The 16,872-nt window shown below is 51.2% G+C and overlaps 1 protein-coding gene across 1 annotated transcript in view; it reads left to right on the plus strand.

Moving 5' to 3' along the window:
- LGR6 (leucine rich repeat containing G protein-coupled receptor 6) overlaps positions 1-7,823 on the plus strand; it is a 149,053-nt gene extending 141,230 nt beyond the window's left edge. Inside the window, exons 17-18 of the mRNA XM_074564168.1 lie at positions 4,665-4,745; positions 6,586-7,823. Coding sequence (XP_074420269.1) covers positions 4,665-4,745; positions 6,586-7,823 — 1,319 coding nt within the window. The remainder of the gene's footprint in view (positions 1-4,664; positions 4,746-6,585) is intronic.
- The last annotated feature ends 9,049 nt before the right edge of the window (positions 7,824-16,872 follow it).

Genomic DNA, 16,872 nt, shown 5'->3' on the forward strand with positions numbered 1-16,872 from the left:
GGAAAGCTGGTGTGATCCCTTTGCAAGGGAATCTCAGAATAATGTGAAGAAAAGCATGAGCCCCTTTGCTTCCTCTGTAACTGCTGGAGAGTGGAAATAGCATTTCAGGACACAGCTTGGATGCTGTGTTAAATACAGAGGCCACATATACTTCCGAGGTCTGAAATGCCCCGTAGGCAAAACCGCACCGTGCTGTGTGCCTGCGGGAGATGGGAGAGGGCTGAGTCCCTGGGGAGCACTTGACTCACTTGCTCCCAGGAGCAGCGAGCCATAACCAGGGGCTCTGCAGAACCTCCTCCTGCATCCTAAGCAGGCAGGACGACATCTGGAGACAGATACTGACCCAGCGCAGCTGGATTCTCTGTGTCGCAGCAGTGATGGGAGCCGGGATGACCCAGAGACTTTATGACACAGCCAGCGAGTGAGTCACGAGCCCTGCGTCCCTGCTCCTGCCATTTGCCCTGCCCCGATCCTTCACAGACTGAGAATAAACTTTAGCAGCGTACAAAGTCCAGCCAGAGGCTAGCAAGTGTGATTCCTACCAGCATGATGTGGCTCCTGGAAGCATGGTAGACTTGTTGGTTACACTGGGCAGACAGTGCAGAGAAGCCATATGTTACGGTCATTGCTGCAGGAATTTCTTCTCAGCTGGGTCAGTTTTTCCATCATTAATGCAGCCAATGTTTTAATAGTCCTTGTGCATAAAGTTGGGGTGTTTGCCCGGCAAATTACAGCATCCTGTGAAGAGACCTGCTCGCAGCCAGGGCCCATAGTACTGCTTACAGACTGCACTTGCCGGGCACCAAAGCATTTGGTGTCTCAAAGGACACTCTCTCCTGGCCCTCCCAGACCAATCCCTACCGCAGGCTCCCAGGCCTCCAAGCCAGTCTCAGCCCTGTGTGTATTCATGAGATATTAGGACCAGAGGGGAATGCTGACTGATTCTAAGATGTGCCAGATGAGACTATTGGCAGCTCATAAAGGCTCACATTTTCGGATGTTAAAGGTTTGTCTTGAAATATCAAACCACAGGGGCGCAAACGTGAAATGCACAAGAATGTCCTTCGTTACTATGTGCAGCTTTTGCAGATGACTCTCACACCATTCAGCAATGCCTGGTCTAGTCTTGACCATGAGGGTTTTGCAATATTGCTATTTTACTTAATTAATTGTTGCTTTATTTCTGTCCCCAGTGCTTCCTTTCTGATGGCCACCAGTGGTATTCAGCTGTGTTATACGGACCTTGTAACACTTCCTCATTAAAGAGGAAAAAAGCTCCCAAACATTCCTTTTATGTAAGAGATGAAGTGGTCTCATTAAGAGAAAATAACTCGGGGCTCTGTCCCTGCCGTGTACAGCCAGGCTCGTCAGGGTGCTTGGATGCTGCGGGCGAACTTGCGAGTGGGATGGGGAATGCTTCCAAACAGCCATGTCCTCTCAGCCCTGCGTAGTGCTTCCAGCAGGGAACTGAGAAGCCCTTAACCAGCCCGCAGAACCTCACCGCTGGGTGCTGAAAGGTGACTTGTCCCAGGCAGCCGCGTAGGGGAGAGAAATGGATCCTGGGTGGCACAGCCCTGCTCCAGCAGCCAGACAGTGCTGCCTCCCACACCTGCACCCAGCAGCCATCCCTCAGCTGAGCCCAGCACCCAAGGGACCGTCTGGCTCCAGCCACAGGGTGCATGTGGTGCCACAGACCCCGAGGCCAGCTCAGCTCTTTCCCATACTCCCAGGGCCCCCGTGGGAACCCCCTGGACACCACCCAGGTGTGTTCATTGACATCAGAGTAACGGCCACCTGAGGCCCAAAGGAGAGTGGCTAGTGCATGTCTCATCACCCTGTCACCTTGTCACATTTCCAAAATTTTTGGTGCTTGGGATATGCCTCTTTGGATTATAATCAGCGGTGTTTAGCAGCAACCCCTGCCCCAAGCCTGTCCGGGTGGCTAGGCAGCAGCCCAGAGGTGGCTCAGGGGCTTGTCACACAGGACATCCACCCAGGGCTCCCCGGCAGCTCACTCCTGCCACCCTCCCAAACCGGCTGCAGAGGGAGGACAGGCAAAATGCAAGTACTGCCGCTGCCACAGGGCACTTCCATCACAGACCCAGCACCCCCCTGGGGACCACCGGTTTGAGGACAGAAGGGGATGTATTTACTTACAAGCATATGTTTGGAATAATGGAACAAAGCTATAGAAAGTGAGAAGAGAACACACTTGTACAGTTATCCTTGACAATAGGACACCGCTTTACCCAGTCCAGCACCTCCATTAGCTTGTAAAGCTGACTAATTAACATTTGCGACCATCCAGCAAACCCTGGAGGCTCCTTAGAGCGACACTTCTCCTACTTCTGTCATTCAAGAAGGCTACTCAAGTCCCCCAAAAAGCACCTGCCCAGACACCTTGCCCTAACTCTCAGGGAGAGAGCAATTACCTGCCAACCCCGCGTGGGCACTGCCCTGGCTAAGGCAGACAATACAAAAGTGGAAGAAGCATCCAGCTCCATCTTTTTTGTTCTACCCCTTCTCCACCAATTCTCCTCTTCCTCCTACTTTGGTGTTGGTATGGCCATGTGGGAACCATTTTCCATGGAAAGGTCACTACTAGCAAAGTGAGTTTTTTCCAGAAGGCCTCAAAAAGTGGAGGTGCCTTAGCAAAATTTAACTAAATAAGGGCTATTTCGAAAACAATGCAGTCTGCCTTGCTAGAACACAACAGCCATTTTCTTATCTCTGCCGTTCCCAGGCTGGGAGAAGTACTGATTTCCAGCAGAGAGAGGTACATTTTCTGCTTTGAATCCCACTGTGCTGGCCAGGGATTGCTCTGCAATTCACAGCTCAGTAGTCCAGGCAAAACAAAAGAGCGCTCCTTCACTGCATGCAAATATTTAACCTATGCTTAAAACCAGCCTTGGTGCATTCTGGCCCTTTGGAGAGAAAAGCGATGGGGGCAGGTTACAATTCAACATTTCCATGGGTTGGGGGTGGCAGGAGGGCACAGAAAGTGCAAGTCTCTGCGTTGATTTGGGTGTCGTGACTGCACATCACAGCCTCCGCATTGTGGATGGAAAGGACACTGGAGATTTGTAAGACTATAAAATACAAGCAGGAAAAATTTTTCCATCCCACTGTGAGTGTTTTCTTGCCAGACTCCAAAACAGCAGTAATATTTCAACTCTTATACAGACAGATTTAAAAAATGGCATTTTTTTCCCAAACCTCACTGAAGCCGAGAAAGCCACACTGCTTGTCAGGAGGCACTAAAGATAGCACGTTATTTGTCATCATTCTTTAATCGAATAATCCCAATTGTATTTTCAAACACAGGCAGAGAGCAAATCTCTTGAGAGGCACCATTTCTAAACAGATTAGGCAACTAAATCCCACTTAAGTTAGCCATATCTTCAGCACTGTGAAAACTGGCTTTCCTGGCCAGCGTCTGAGCTGCCAGGTGCACACCGGGGCACCAGCATCCATCCATACCATCCAAGGGAGAGTTCATCCCACAGCCACAGGTCCAGCTGCCTGGCTATCAGGCTGTAGCAAACTCAAAACACATCCGTTCCTCTTCCTGCTGCCTGCAGCAAACCCTCCAGAGACCTCCACTGGGAGCAGAAGGCCGTGCTGGTGCCATGGGTGGGGATGGTGCAGCAGGACAGCAGCTGTCCTCACTGTGTCCCAGCGCTGCGAATCAGCGGTAGTTCACGAAGAGGAACAAGGAACAAAGCAGAAAAGCATGTCTTGGATTAGATTAAGAGGATGCCATTCTCCTTGGTGATGACCTACACCTACAGGTCATGGAAAACACAGCTGAGGTCTCAGCCCCTTTCTCTTCCAACAGCTTCTCCTTCAGCCAGGGATTCTCTGCCTGACCACCAGAGAGCCCAAGCCTGGCCCAGGGTGCAGCTGCCAGCATGATGGAAATGCCGGCCCAGCAGGCTGGGCTCTGAGGGCAGTGCAGTCTGGTCGCACAAACCCCACGGATCCAAAGTCTGCAGGCATGGGCCATCAGTCTGCCCTTAAGCACATCCAGGGCTGGGAACCTGCAGGGGTAAAAACAAGGCATCGCAGTCCCAAGAAATCATAGGACATAAAATAAAGTAATAACTGTTGGGTTCTCTTGTCTTTTTGCTTCTGAGCTGTTTGGTGGTGGTGGTGGTGGTGGCTGCTGATGAAGAATTTGTGCTGCAAGTTGAGGCTAATGGCTCTCTTTGAACAAAGCTCTTAAGTCCTTGTTGATGAACTAAGATTGGACAAGGCCTGCCAAGAAAGCTTCCATTCAGAAGATGCATTTGAAGGCTTTGTTTTCTGTAACCACATAGGCTAGAATATTTCTTTATTTTTAATAAAACATGCTGGGAGGAGGCATCTGCAGTCACACAACTCTGGGATCTGGGGCTCTTACACTTCAAATATTGGGAGTAACCTAAAACCTGAGAGGTTTTGCAGTGCATTGCAACCCACCACCATCTACAAGACTTTCTCCCTCTACAGCAGTGACTGCAGGGGACAAACTGAACCGGCAGCTACTTTGAACTTGTGAGCTGGGAACCGGCTGGGAAGGTCTGTGTTGAGGACAGGCAGTGGGAAAAGCTTCTGGCCCAGCTAGCCCTGATGGCCCTGCTTGGTCTTTTTTGAGCACCATTTCTCTGTTGTTTTCTCCCCAGATGACCTAGATGCAGATGACCTCCAGCTGGACCTTGAGGAATCAAAGCTGCACCCCACTATTCAGTGCACGCCAAGCCCCGGTGAGCAGCCAGGGAAACCTTTGCTTTGAATACAGCTGCGATCCTTTGAGCTTCTCGAAAGCCCCAGGATCCCATGAGCCTTCCTGCAGCGTCTCACAGACATATAGATCAGAAGCCTCAGTGGTTGGGCTCTGGCCATTCTGAGGACAAGTGAGGACAGCTCACACTCAGAGGTAGCTGCCCTCCTATAAGGAGAGGAGAGGTACCCCTCACCAGAAATCCCAGGTATCACCAGCTCCTCCAGCACCCACCAACCTGCCCGCAGTCAGACTCTGGCTCTCAAGAAGTTCCTGTTCCCTTGCAAGACATAGACTGTGCTTTGTCCTAGCCAGCCCAGAATATTGCATGACAAGACTTTGTCCTTGATCTCCTGATCATTCTTGCAGCACTGCAGACAGCAGGGGTACTTTGCTCTGTTTCTTGAGAAAGGGAGTGAAGGGAGATGCCAGCAGGTACAGGCTGGCTGGGACATGAGGAAGCTGCCTTCTGATTTTGTCCCCATTCACAGCTCGGTGGTGTCCTACACAAGCAAAGCTGGAAGCTGGAGAGGCCTGGCTCTATCCAGGCAGCTGTAAGACACCAGCAGAGTTTTTGCCAGTTGTCCCACTGAGTTAGCTGCAAAAGAGACAAGAAGGAATAAGGTCTTAGCTGCCTGGGTAGAGAGGTGCTGGCTCTCTGAGGAAAACCAGCTAAAGACCTCCACCCGCTTTGAGCTGAACAAGATTTCTCCGTTTCTTCTAATTTCTTTTGCTCTCTACCACCTAAAACTTGGGCCGTCCTGTTTCTGGTTTTGCTGAGCTCCCGCCCTGAGCCTCTCACTGTAACATCCAAATCCCTCCCAGAGGCAACTCTCTCTCATTGCACGGTCTCTCCCTGCTCTCTTCTTTTTCCTTTGGCAAACAGCATCCACACCAGTCCCTTTTTTACCCCGTTATGACCTCCCCCTTCTCCCCATGTCCATCCTCCACCATTCTTTCTCCTGACATTTCTCCACATTCTCCTTGCCCAGGCCCCTCTCTCCCTTCCCTGCCACCCCAGCTCTCTCCTCCTCCTCCTCCCGGCAAGCTCTTTCTCCCTCCTGCTCTAACACTTCATCTCATCTTGGCCATCCCCTCCGTGCAGAGGTCATTCATGCAGAAACAATACGACACCACTTAGCCAAGGTCTTGAGTACAAGGGCAGAGGTTGGCAATCGTCAGAGCTGGATGCAGCATCTGGCCATCTCTCGCATGTCTCCACACCCCTAACTCCAAGATCCCAGGGGGTACAATGAGAAGGAGCAGCTAATGGCAGAGGGGCCCAAATGCCAGGCTGACACCAGGACTGTGAGTGGGTCCGTAGTCCCACAGAAACGTGGGGCTTTATGGTCATGAGTTCCTCTGGACAAAGGCCCACTTGGAGCTCAGACTCTACCCCATTGAACAGGATTCATTGCAGGGCAGGTGTGGGACATGAGAGCAAAAAGGTTTTGCCAGACCCCGACCTTTTTATATTTTAGGAGCTCTGATGAGTTTGCCATTTCTCACATTTCCCGTGCAACCTCTCCCTGCACCTCGTTTCTGCCCTGGGCAAGATCTGAGTGGAGGACCTGGTCAGCATGCCAGAGGCACCCCAGTGTGGGGACAGGAGCACAGGGGAGTTGTTTCAGAGCCAAGAGGTGGCACTGCTGCCATCCTGCTGCAGGAGAGGGCAGACAATGTTGTATGCTCCTTTCCAGCCCTCGGCATTCTCCTGGCTGGTGGGGCCAGGAGAGGGCTATGACCTGGACACGGCTCCGAGTAGCACCACTAGACCAGAGCAGTATATTCTGCGTTTAACTTCAGGTTTTGTTTTCTTCCAGGTCCCTTCAAGCCTTGCGATCACTTGTTTGAGAGCTGGATCATCCGCCTGGGAGTCTGGGTCATCGTTTTGGTCTCGGTGCTCTGCAACGGACTGGTCATTGTGGCTGTCTTTGCCTCTCCCAGCTACCTCTCTCCACTTAAGTTCATCATCGGCTCCATAGCTGGAGCCAACATGCTGACCGGCATTTACTGCAGTACGCTGGCCCTCGTCGACGCCCTGACCTACGGCCAGTTCGCCAAATACGGTGCCAGGTGGGAGACTGGCGCAGGCTGCAGGGTGACAGGGTTCCTGTCAGTGTTTGCTTCCGAGGCTGCCATCTTTCTGCTGACATTGGCTGCCGTGCAGTGCAGCATTTCAGTCTCCTGTGTGCGGGGCTATGGAAAGTCACCCTCCTTAGGCAAGGTCAAGGCTGCTGCCTTTTGCTGCCTGTTGCTGTCCTCTGTGGCTGCCGTTCTGCCTCTCTTCTCCATTGGGGAATACGGAGCATCCCCTCTCTGCCTCCCATATCCCATCCCGGATGGGAAGCCTGCCACCCTGGGCTTCACTGTGGCCTTGGTGATGACAAACATGCTCTGCTTCCTGACTATCACGGGCACCTACATCCGACTCTACTGCAACCTGCTGAAGGGGGAGTTCAGCGCTGTCTGGGACTGTGCCATGGTCAAGCACGTGGCCTGGCTGATCTTCACCAACTGCCTCCTCTACTGCCCAGTGGCCTTCCTCACCTTCTCCTCCACACTCAGCCTCTTCCTCATCACCCCAGAGGTCATCAAATCTGTCCTTCTTGTGGTCCTGCCCCTGCCCGCTTGCCTGAATCCCTTGCTGTACCTGCTCTTCAACCCCCACTTCAGAGATGACCTCCGCCTGCTGAGGCAGAAGGGCCAGGACAAGGGGAGATACCCCCAGTCCTGTGGGGTCGATGACATGGAGAAAAGCTCCTATGACTCCACCCAGGCTCTGGTGAGCTTCTCTGACATTGACCACATATTCGAGACACCTGATTCCCTGGGAGTGCATCCCATTCTTGACAGCTACAGCTTCCCCTCCATGACGCTCGTCCCCTGCCAGCAAAGGGTGGGCACCAGTAGGAAGGAGAGGGGCTTCTCTGAGCATTGTCCCTGCCTCAATGACAGTGAGGTGCTGATCGCTTCAGAGAGCCGAGATCCAGCTGGCAGCAGCCTCCGGATAGCCTTCTTCCCCTCCCCGCCCACGCCGCCCTACACGTCTCACTTATAAATCTCCTCTGAGTAGCCATGCCGAACAGCCCCACACCACACACTGAGGGCCAGCCCCAGTGCCAGGTGGCCAGCAAGGTGACAGCAGGCTGCTCCATGTAAAGCACCAGTACAACCCATCTACCCACACCCCCCATCATATCTGCCTGGGCAACCGGCACCGCTCTGCCAGCTGCCACTTGCCTGGAAGGGCTCAGACTGAGCTCCAGATACTCAGGGCTGGCCATGGGAGGAGACAAACTACCTGTGCAAGTGTTTCCCTTGCTAGGGACTTCCTGGGAGAGAGCCCCACCAGCTCAGGAGATGGGTCAGGGAGACCCTCCTCCTCGTCATCCTACAGCATCGCAAGCCAGGAGGAGCCTCCAGCAAAGCCAAGCATGTCTTCTCAAGGCAGAGACGTCTTAGCAAGAAAAAGCCATTGCTCTGTGGCAGGAACACATGGAAATGGCTGACTGCAATGACGTGGCCAACCATCAGGACCTCAGGCCTTGTCCTCCAGGGTCCTCCGCAGGTCCCACAGGCCTCTGGCAATGGGCTTGTGTCTGCCCCACGCCATCGACTGGAAGAGCAGAGGAAGTGGGTTAAAAGCAGTGTATCTATGTGTGCACCTGAGGTTTGGACTGCCTCCGTTTTGGGAGGCTTCATTTCATCCACTGGGAGCCTCATGGGTTGGGCAGGACCCCCACTTTCAGATGATACCAGGAGATGGGGATGCTCAGCCCCTCTTTCAATCTGGCCCACAGTGTCTAGCAAGGGGTCTCTGAACCCTAAAGCAGAGAAACCCAAATCCAAGCACCTCCCTGGAGAAATGTACGTGCCTTGCCTGGGATCACTCGGTAGCACCTGGCCAAGCCACCCAAGGGAACTCCGGGCACCCTCCACTTTCATTTCTCCTGCCACCTTCGCACGCTGCAGCACACCCAGGGCACTCCTGCCTATACCCACCGGGCTCCTGGTCAGGCGCACTGGAAATGGGGTCTGGCTCCCTCACTGCCCCCAAATCTCACTCCTGGAAGAGGCTGTTGGTTCTTGGGTACACATCCTCCACACAGAATAGCCACTTTAGGGGCTGCATTTGCCCTCCCCTATTTTAAGGGCAACTCATATAGAAGGAGGGAACAGAAATCAGCCTTGTGGGATGATGGCATCAGGAGGACACAGGCCACTGGGAACAGTCTCAAATTCACTCCCTGCAGCTCAGGGATCTCCCAAATCCATCTTCTCCATCACAAACCCTCCCACTGCCACCCAACGCAGCAGGGAGCCCATAGGCCCTGGGCAAAGCTTTGGTTCTGCTGACATTACTGCAGATGTATAAGTTGTTCGTTCTTGTGAGATAATAAATGAGCCCCGTTGCTGACCAGTGGCTGGCGTCTGTCCTCTTGCACGCGAAAAGCACCTTGTTGGTTCATTCAGTGGCTGTCTGGCTGCCTCTCTCAGCCAAACCAGGCTGCTCCTGCTTGCATGTCGTCTGTATTGCCTGAGCGAGGACTGGGAAATTGCATTGTGTGCACAAGAGCTGGCAGTATCCTCCCCACCTCTTCTTCACAGGTAAGAGCCAAACTGCCTGCCTTTATGCAGCAGAATTACATCACCACTGTCCCTCTCCAGACCCCATGGACCAGACCCAGCTGGTGGCACCCCTGATCTGCTGCTCAGCTGCATCTAGTGTCTGGGTTCATGAGTAGGACAGAGTCTGCTGCATTAAAGTTTAGGGACATCATATAACAGGGTCTCCCACACAAAGACAGACTCCCAGCCAGAGCCTAGGTCCGCTTCCCTTCTCTTCACATAAGCCCCGTAGTCTTATCTCAAGAAAAACTTGAGACATCGTCAGGAAATCAGAGGAATGAGATTCAAAGATTAGAGAGAGGATGGGAACCCCAAATTTAGCGACAAATCCAAAGGTCTGCTATGCAGTCTGGGTAGGAACTACAAAAAATAAGCCCTGTTGTCATACTTGAATTCTGATCTAGACTTCTGATATCCTACAGATGCTCAAAATCAGTTCTCATGCTTGGTTCATTAAAAACACTGAGGCATTTTCTTCCATTTCCTTAGGGCTGCTCACGCATGTAACTGTGACTATGTAACTCATAGCTAGTTTCATTTGCAGAAATGAAATGCTCCTTCAGAACTGGGATTATACATCCCCAGCATAAACCCAAATTCCCCAGCACGTACCCTAACTCCATAAGGAAATCCCTAATTACAAAACACCCCAAAATAAACCCACTGACGTTGACAAAATGAGCACCATTACAAGTCAAAGACTAACTGCAACACTCGCTTGCCTGAAATCTCCTGCACTGCACTGCTGCCAGGAATATTCATGCCATGCTAGTGGGCATTCAGGTACCCAAACGAACACTTGACAATCGTCTCTCCCCAATGGACAGAGCGTGTGAGCACTGGGCCATCAGGGAACAGTCACACAGCAAGAGCTGAGCAGCGCTTGGGGCAACAAAAGCAGGATGCTACATGGTCAGTGTAGCAGAAATTGAGTCCCCAGTTGTCCCAGCTGGTAGGTAGGGTTCCCAAAATGAACGGATGTTATGCACACTTCCTACACACACATCAGTGTGCACGGACAGGCTGCCATGACTGGAGAAACTGCGGTGTAGAGCCAACACCTTCCTGTTGGGATTACATGAATTACAGTCCTCATCCAACCTGCCTGTCCCTTATACAGATCAGCTTGGCTGGGCACATCCCGCTGTGTTGTCTTACGTGTCTCAGGTGGTGACCACCACAGGGTAGACCAACTAGCAAACACCATTACAGACATCCTTTGTGGTACTCAACACAGAGGAACAAGTGAGTCTGAGTTCAAGACTGGCAGGAGTCTGGCACAGCCAGCTGTCCAGGGCTCGCGCTCATCACCTCTGGAGCTGGCTGAAGAGGACGAAGAGCACTGGAGAGTGCCCAACCAAGGAAGAGATAATGACAGGGTTGATGGAGGCACGCTGTCCTTCCCAAGAGCAATAATATTTCCTCAGCAAGCTGTGGAAAAACTTCACTGCAGGTCTGGGTAAAAGCCCTCCCCGGAGTACGTGGGCCCCCAGTAGTCGATGCGGGACTTCCCACCCCCTCTCTCACAGACAAGCAATGGCCAGCAGCCCTGCTGGTCCTGTCTGCTAGAGCAGAGCACAGCGCAGTCCAGCTGAGCCCTACAGCACCTCACTCCATCCCTCAGGGCATCCACAGTAGATGCTGCTCACATACATCCTGACCATTAGCCCCTGCTCACCCATAATCCCTGCTTCACCCTGTCTTCGACCTCACTTGTGTCTTCAGGCGCGTGCCTGGAGGCTGTGCCCTGCGAGAAGGACATTGCCTATGCCAAGGAAGACTGCAGGGCGCCTCTGGTCAAGGAGGGACTGAGAGAGCACCAGGCCGCCCCAAAGGGTTTTGAGCCCAGAAAGCAGACGCACTGTAAAGCACAGAAGCACTTCAGTGCCATTGAGTGTGAAACCTCTTCCCAACAAGGGTCCATAGGCTGCCTCCAAGGAAACTCTGTGAAATAGTCGCCCCTCAAAGCTAGTGCCCATCTCGTGGCAACCCAGGAACTGCCTACCCCAGAGAGAACAAAACCACCAGGTACAGATCCTGCGCAATGCACCAGCCAGCGCCCTCTCTTCTACCCCACAAAGCCAGCTCCCACCAGGCTCAGAGCCCTTCCTCACGGTACTTCTGCACAGGCCAGTCCCCTTGCGTAACTGAGTATAAGCACGTCACGGATCAGGGATGGGACCTGTTCCCTCTGCTTCCCCAGGGCCACGTGGAGCCCCTCAGAGCCCATTTAAAGCAAAAGCACCCTGAAGCCCTCTCTGAGCTGTGGCCCTGGCAAGACTAGTAAGAGGAAAGGAGGGAGCATAAACACAGAGCATGTTCTGTCCTGGCCCACAGAGGTACCTGAGAAACTGCGAGCTTATGGATCTGCAGAGGAGCAGGAAACAAAAACCAGCATCCTCCTTTCTGCTATTGCAGGCCATAAACCCAGGGTATGAACTCTGGAAAATTCTCATTAAAGTGCCTTTCATCACATCTCTAAGTGCGCTTTTCACCCTACCGAACACTAAATTCAATAATTATTAAAAACAAAAGTAAAAGCAATCCTACACCACTCTATCTCCCTTCTTAGCAGCTGGTTTGGCCCTTCTGGTGCCAGGCTGAGCACTTTCAGGCAGCTCAGCCCTCTGCCAGTCATTAGGTACCCGAGGGTAACCCTGCTGCTCCACAGGCAACACAACCAGCCTGGATTACCCAGTCCCGTAGGCAATTAGGAGTCAGCTTGGACTACATAAGCCACTGTTGGTCAACCAACAGAGGTGTAAAACAACTTCAGCAAGCCCAGGACAGAGGGAAGTTCTTGTTCCCCATCCTCCACCAGCAAGAACTCACGAGGCTGCTCTTATGCCTTTTGGACTAAGCTTTGGCAGTGAGACGCAACGCTGTCTGGATACTTCCCTTTCAGATGATCCTCTTCAAGGCCACCAAATGTTAGCATGGGCCTCGAAAGAGCAACCAGAGGTTCTTGAGGCATCATGAGCTCTTTTCATTGGAGACAAGGCTCTCCTGGATTGCAGCCTTTGGAAGGGGATGTATGCAGCTAAGAGAGTGAAGGAGAACTTTGTCTGGTCCCCCTCCCCGTAGCAAGACTGCTCCTGGTTGGAAGAGATCTGGCTGTCAAACAGCCTTGGATAGCAGATAGTGAGCTGCATCTCACGGTTGGACAAGTGGAGCTGATCTATGAGTCCCAACACAGTAAGGCTGCAGCTCTGTCAGTGTGATAGACTGGGTTGGCAACCCCCCCCCCCCACTCAGCTGGTGGTCCTGGGCCCCCTCTGACACACCAGAGGTTTCCAGGAGCTGATGGTGGCACGCTTTGCAGGTGCTGCCTGCAACAGCCTGAGTGAGCAAGAGGGCACAGAGGTGGTGGGACGTGTTGAAAGGAAGAAGAATGAGGCCACACTGCCTTGTGGGTTACATTTCGGCTGATGTGCCGTATTCCAGGCAGAGGTCCTCTGGGTAGCTGGATGACACACTGAGCTGCTCTGGAAGCCATTGTCAGGGCTGGGCACCTTTGAGGTTTCCCCTGCACGTCAGCAAGGCACTGTCAGGACACCCTGAAGGGGAGAGACAGCATTTTGGGAGGATTTTGGCCCTGAGGGACCCGGAAGCATTGTCTAACGGGACAATGCAGAGGCAGTTTGTAGGCACTCTCAGATGTTGATTTTTCACTTGTCCAGTCCTCATGGCTGTAGATGTGCAACTCCTCTGAAACAAACAGTGAAGCAAGCACCCTATGGTATTATTTTTTCAATCTCATTGTTTTTTCCAACAATTTTGTGATTTCTATAAGCCTGGGCCATGATTTGGAACTTTTGGGATGGCAGCACTGCCACGGCCACAGGAGTGCAGATGATGAGAAGCAAGCTCTGCATGGGATTGCAATGTCTGATACTAACCTCCTTGTAGGCCAGAAAAAAACAGAGACATTTTGCAGAATGCGAGCCCATCTTTGTGACTGAAATAGACCACAAGTCAAGTCTGGCAGCTGACCTCAGCAGTTCCAGGTTATACCCTGAGCTACCAAAAGGTTCATGCTTTTTCCCTGCTGTCCAGTGACACAAAACCATATTCATATTTTCAGAAAATTTCTTCCAAACGTGCTCCAAGGACCATTATTGTTCAAGACCAGATTGTGAACTTTCAGGCTGCTTCATTCCCACAAGATTTGCTGGTTTGCTCCTGGAAGCAAAAACAAGGCATTCCATCTCAACTTTTTGTCTGTGAATATTTTGTTAACTGTAATTCCTGCTGGGGTCTCTCCCCTGCCATCCAGCCCCAACATTTCTCCGTATGGACACTGCACTCCCAACCCTGCATCCCCACTCACCTCTTCCTTCCATCACAGACCCCAGCAAGAGCATATTGGCTGGTATAGGAACAGACAGTCCAGAGATGGACCATAGGGGGAACCAAACATATTGGCTTTCATTTTCAAAGTGAAAGACCTTGTGATCTTCAGTCTCCACTGGCCATGGTGTAGGTTTGGCTTGTATCTGCTGCATTCTGTGGTCTCTGTCAGAGTTTTGGGATAGAGCAGTCAAAGACGGGCAGACTGGCACAGAAAAAAGTGAGATCTGATGAATAAGCTCACAAAGTACTTTTAACCACAAGACACACTGGGTGTGAGCCCAAGCAGAGCAGGGAGCCAGGGCAGAGCAGGGAGCAACCACCCCGTGGCATCCCGTGTTGCCAAGGAAATGGCACAGCACACTTCACGCCTTCTCTGCTGTGTAGAGGCCACGCTGCTTTCACGCAGCAGAGCGCTAGCTGTCCTGTGCACTTAGAGCCTTCAGGCATGAGTCTGGTAACTGGGTGTTCTAGGGACGCAGTCAAAGCCACAGATCTGTCTGAAATCTACCTTGCTTCCAGCTGTATGCTTCCCACACCCAGAGGAGGGAGAGGCACCACTTTGCAAGGTGATAGGCAGCAACATGGTGCAGAGCAGGCAGGCTTGCAAGGGGCTGAGGAGTTAAGAGTTTATTCTGATTCCTCTGGGAATGCCAGTACACTCTCCCACTGCTATGCTGGGAAGTATTCTTCTGGGAAGCAGAAGTATTCTGGGAAGTATTCTTCTAGGAGATTTCTTAAGCTTTGGATGAAAACGAAGTATGTGCAAAGTCTCTCCAGTTATGTTTCAAGGAATACCAGTAAACTCGAGATCCTTGTTCGTTGTCTTCTCTACAGACATATCTAGGACGTCATTGTACAAGCAACTGTCAATTTGACCCTTGGAAAAAATCACAGGAAAAGCTGAGTTCCCAACGTGGAAAAGGAAAAAAGCTTCCGCTTCCTGAATGTCTCAAAACTGGAGTAACTTCCTTGCAATTAGTGAGGAAGAAGAATCACGCTTAAGTACTGGCCAGTCATAAACCAAGTCAAACACCTTGATCTCTTCTGTGGCACCTCCCCTGAGACCCACAGGGCTTAAAGAATTAAGGATCTTTAGATGCTTTAAGTAATGGTCACTATCTCCTATCCTAAAGGGCACCTAAGGGACAGATTTTAACAATGCACAGGTGCTTAAAGATGCAGAAATACGTTTTTCATGAAGAACTTTGGTATTTACTTATGATTAGAAACAGACATCTAGGAGCTGTATGACTGCTAATAAGGTCTCAATGTGGAGTGAACAATGGAGGGAGCTGCGGAATGCTGTAACTGGCTTCTTTCTTTCCTGATATTTCCCTGATATACCCTTTAATTTAAGTGCCCTTTAAATACTGGATGCAGGTGACTTGAGACACAGAGCAAGTAGTACGTCCCTGCACGTAGGCTAGCCATCTTCCCCATGCCAGAGTCACAGAGCTCTTGAAATGCTCTTGAAATGCTGGCCACTTGGTGGAAGTTAGGAGTAAGTGCATCCCTAAGAGTTCCCACCTCTCAGCCTTCATCTGGTTCTCAGGCACAACAAGAATGCAGAGTGCATCGCATTAGCTACCTGTGGCAAGTGTTGCTCAGAAGCAGCAGACGATGTCTCGTTCCCTCCACAGGGGATGAAAACTGCTCAAGTGCTTCCTTGAACAGCCTGAGGGGAAGAGTAAAGCACCGATCTCTTGACTGGCCCAGCCAGAGCCAAGACCATACGCTGTGCTGAACTGCAAGCTAGGGGAACATTCTCCTCTTCCTCCTTATACTCCAGATAAGCTGCTTCTGCCTGCTGAAAGGGCACCTGTCATTTGTCTTCTCCTAAATTTTAATAATATCACTCACTAAATATCGTACTTCTTTATCTTAGTTATTCTAGTGGTGGGTAAGAACCTATCAGGCATAGTCTGCTTTTAAAGATAATTTATATCATTCTTATAATTTATTCTTAAGAGTAACTCCACAATATTCCAAATCTACATCAAGAATAATCACAAAATCACAGAATAGGAATCACTGAAGACAAAAGGGACTTCTCAAGATCATCCAGTCCAACCTCCCTATTCAAGCAGGGTCAGCTACAGTAAGTTGCCTAGGGCTGTGCCTAGTCAGATTTTGAATAACTCCATAAAGGGAGATTCAACGATCCCTTTGGACAATCTATTACAGTGTTTGACCACCATTACAGTCTCAGATGGAACTTTCTGTGCTTCGAGTTGTGCCCATTACCTCTTGTCCTGTCACCGCTGAGAAGAGTCTGACTCGCTCTTCCTCATTCCATCCCATCAGGTATTTATACACATTGACAAGATCCCCCTTAGCCTTCTGTTCTCCAGGCTAAACCTCCCAGCTCCTGAGCTTCTTTTCATACGAGAGATGCCCCAGGCCTTTAATAATTTTTGCGGCCCTTCACTGGACTCTTTCCAGTAAGTTCATGCCTTTCTTGTACTGGGGAGTCCAGAAATGGACACAACACACCAGACTGTGTTGTTGACATGTGTGACGGCACTCATCAACAGTGAGTAGAAGGGAAGGATCACCTCCCTCTATCCACTGGGAAGGCTTTTCCACATGCAGCCCAGGAAGCTAGTGGCCTCCTCCCCACAAGGGTGCATTGCTGGCTCACGGTCAGCTTGTTGCCCACCCAGACCCCCAGGTCCTTCTCTGTAGACCTGCTTTCCAGCCAGTCAGCCTCCAGCTTGTACTGATGAACGGAATTATTTCTCTTCCTACTTAAGCCTATGCATGGTCAAGAAAAGACTCTACATGGGCGCCTCTGTCTTTCTATACTCTGTAAATGCTATTGTCTATATGTTTGATTTTCAGACATGTGCACGCACACACACAGACACAAATATCCAGTAACCATGAATATGTGCACATTATTCACTTATTTCTATATAAAAACACCTTACCTCACCCCAAAGTCCTGCAGCTCCCATCCGAAACTGCCTTGTGCATCATCCTGAGAAAGGAAGAAAATTATTCTCTGCTGTGGTGTGTAGAGCTGGGCTTATTCACGGCCTCAGTGCAGAGCAGTAACCAAGCCTTCTCAGCACAGAACGAAGGGGATTAGGGATTTCTCTGCAGCATCCAACACTGTCTGTTAG

Source organism: Larus michahellis, chromosome 21, assembly GCF_964199755.1.
Source record: "Larus michahellis chromosome 21, bLarMic1.1, whole genome shotgun sequence".
Lineage (NCBI taxonomy): Eukaryota > Metazoa > Chordata > Aves > Charadriiformes > Laridae > Larus > Larus michahellis.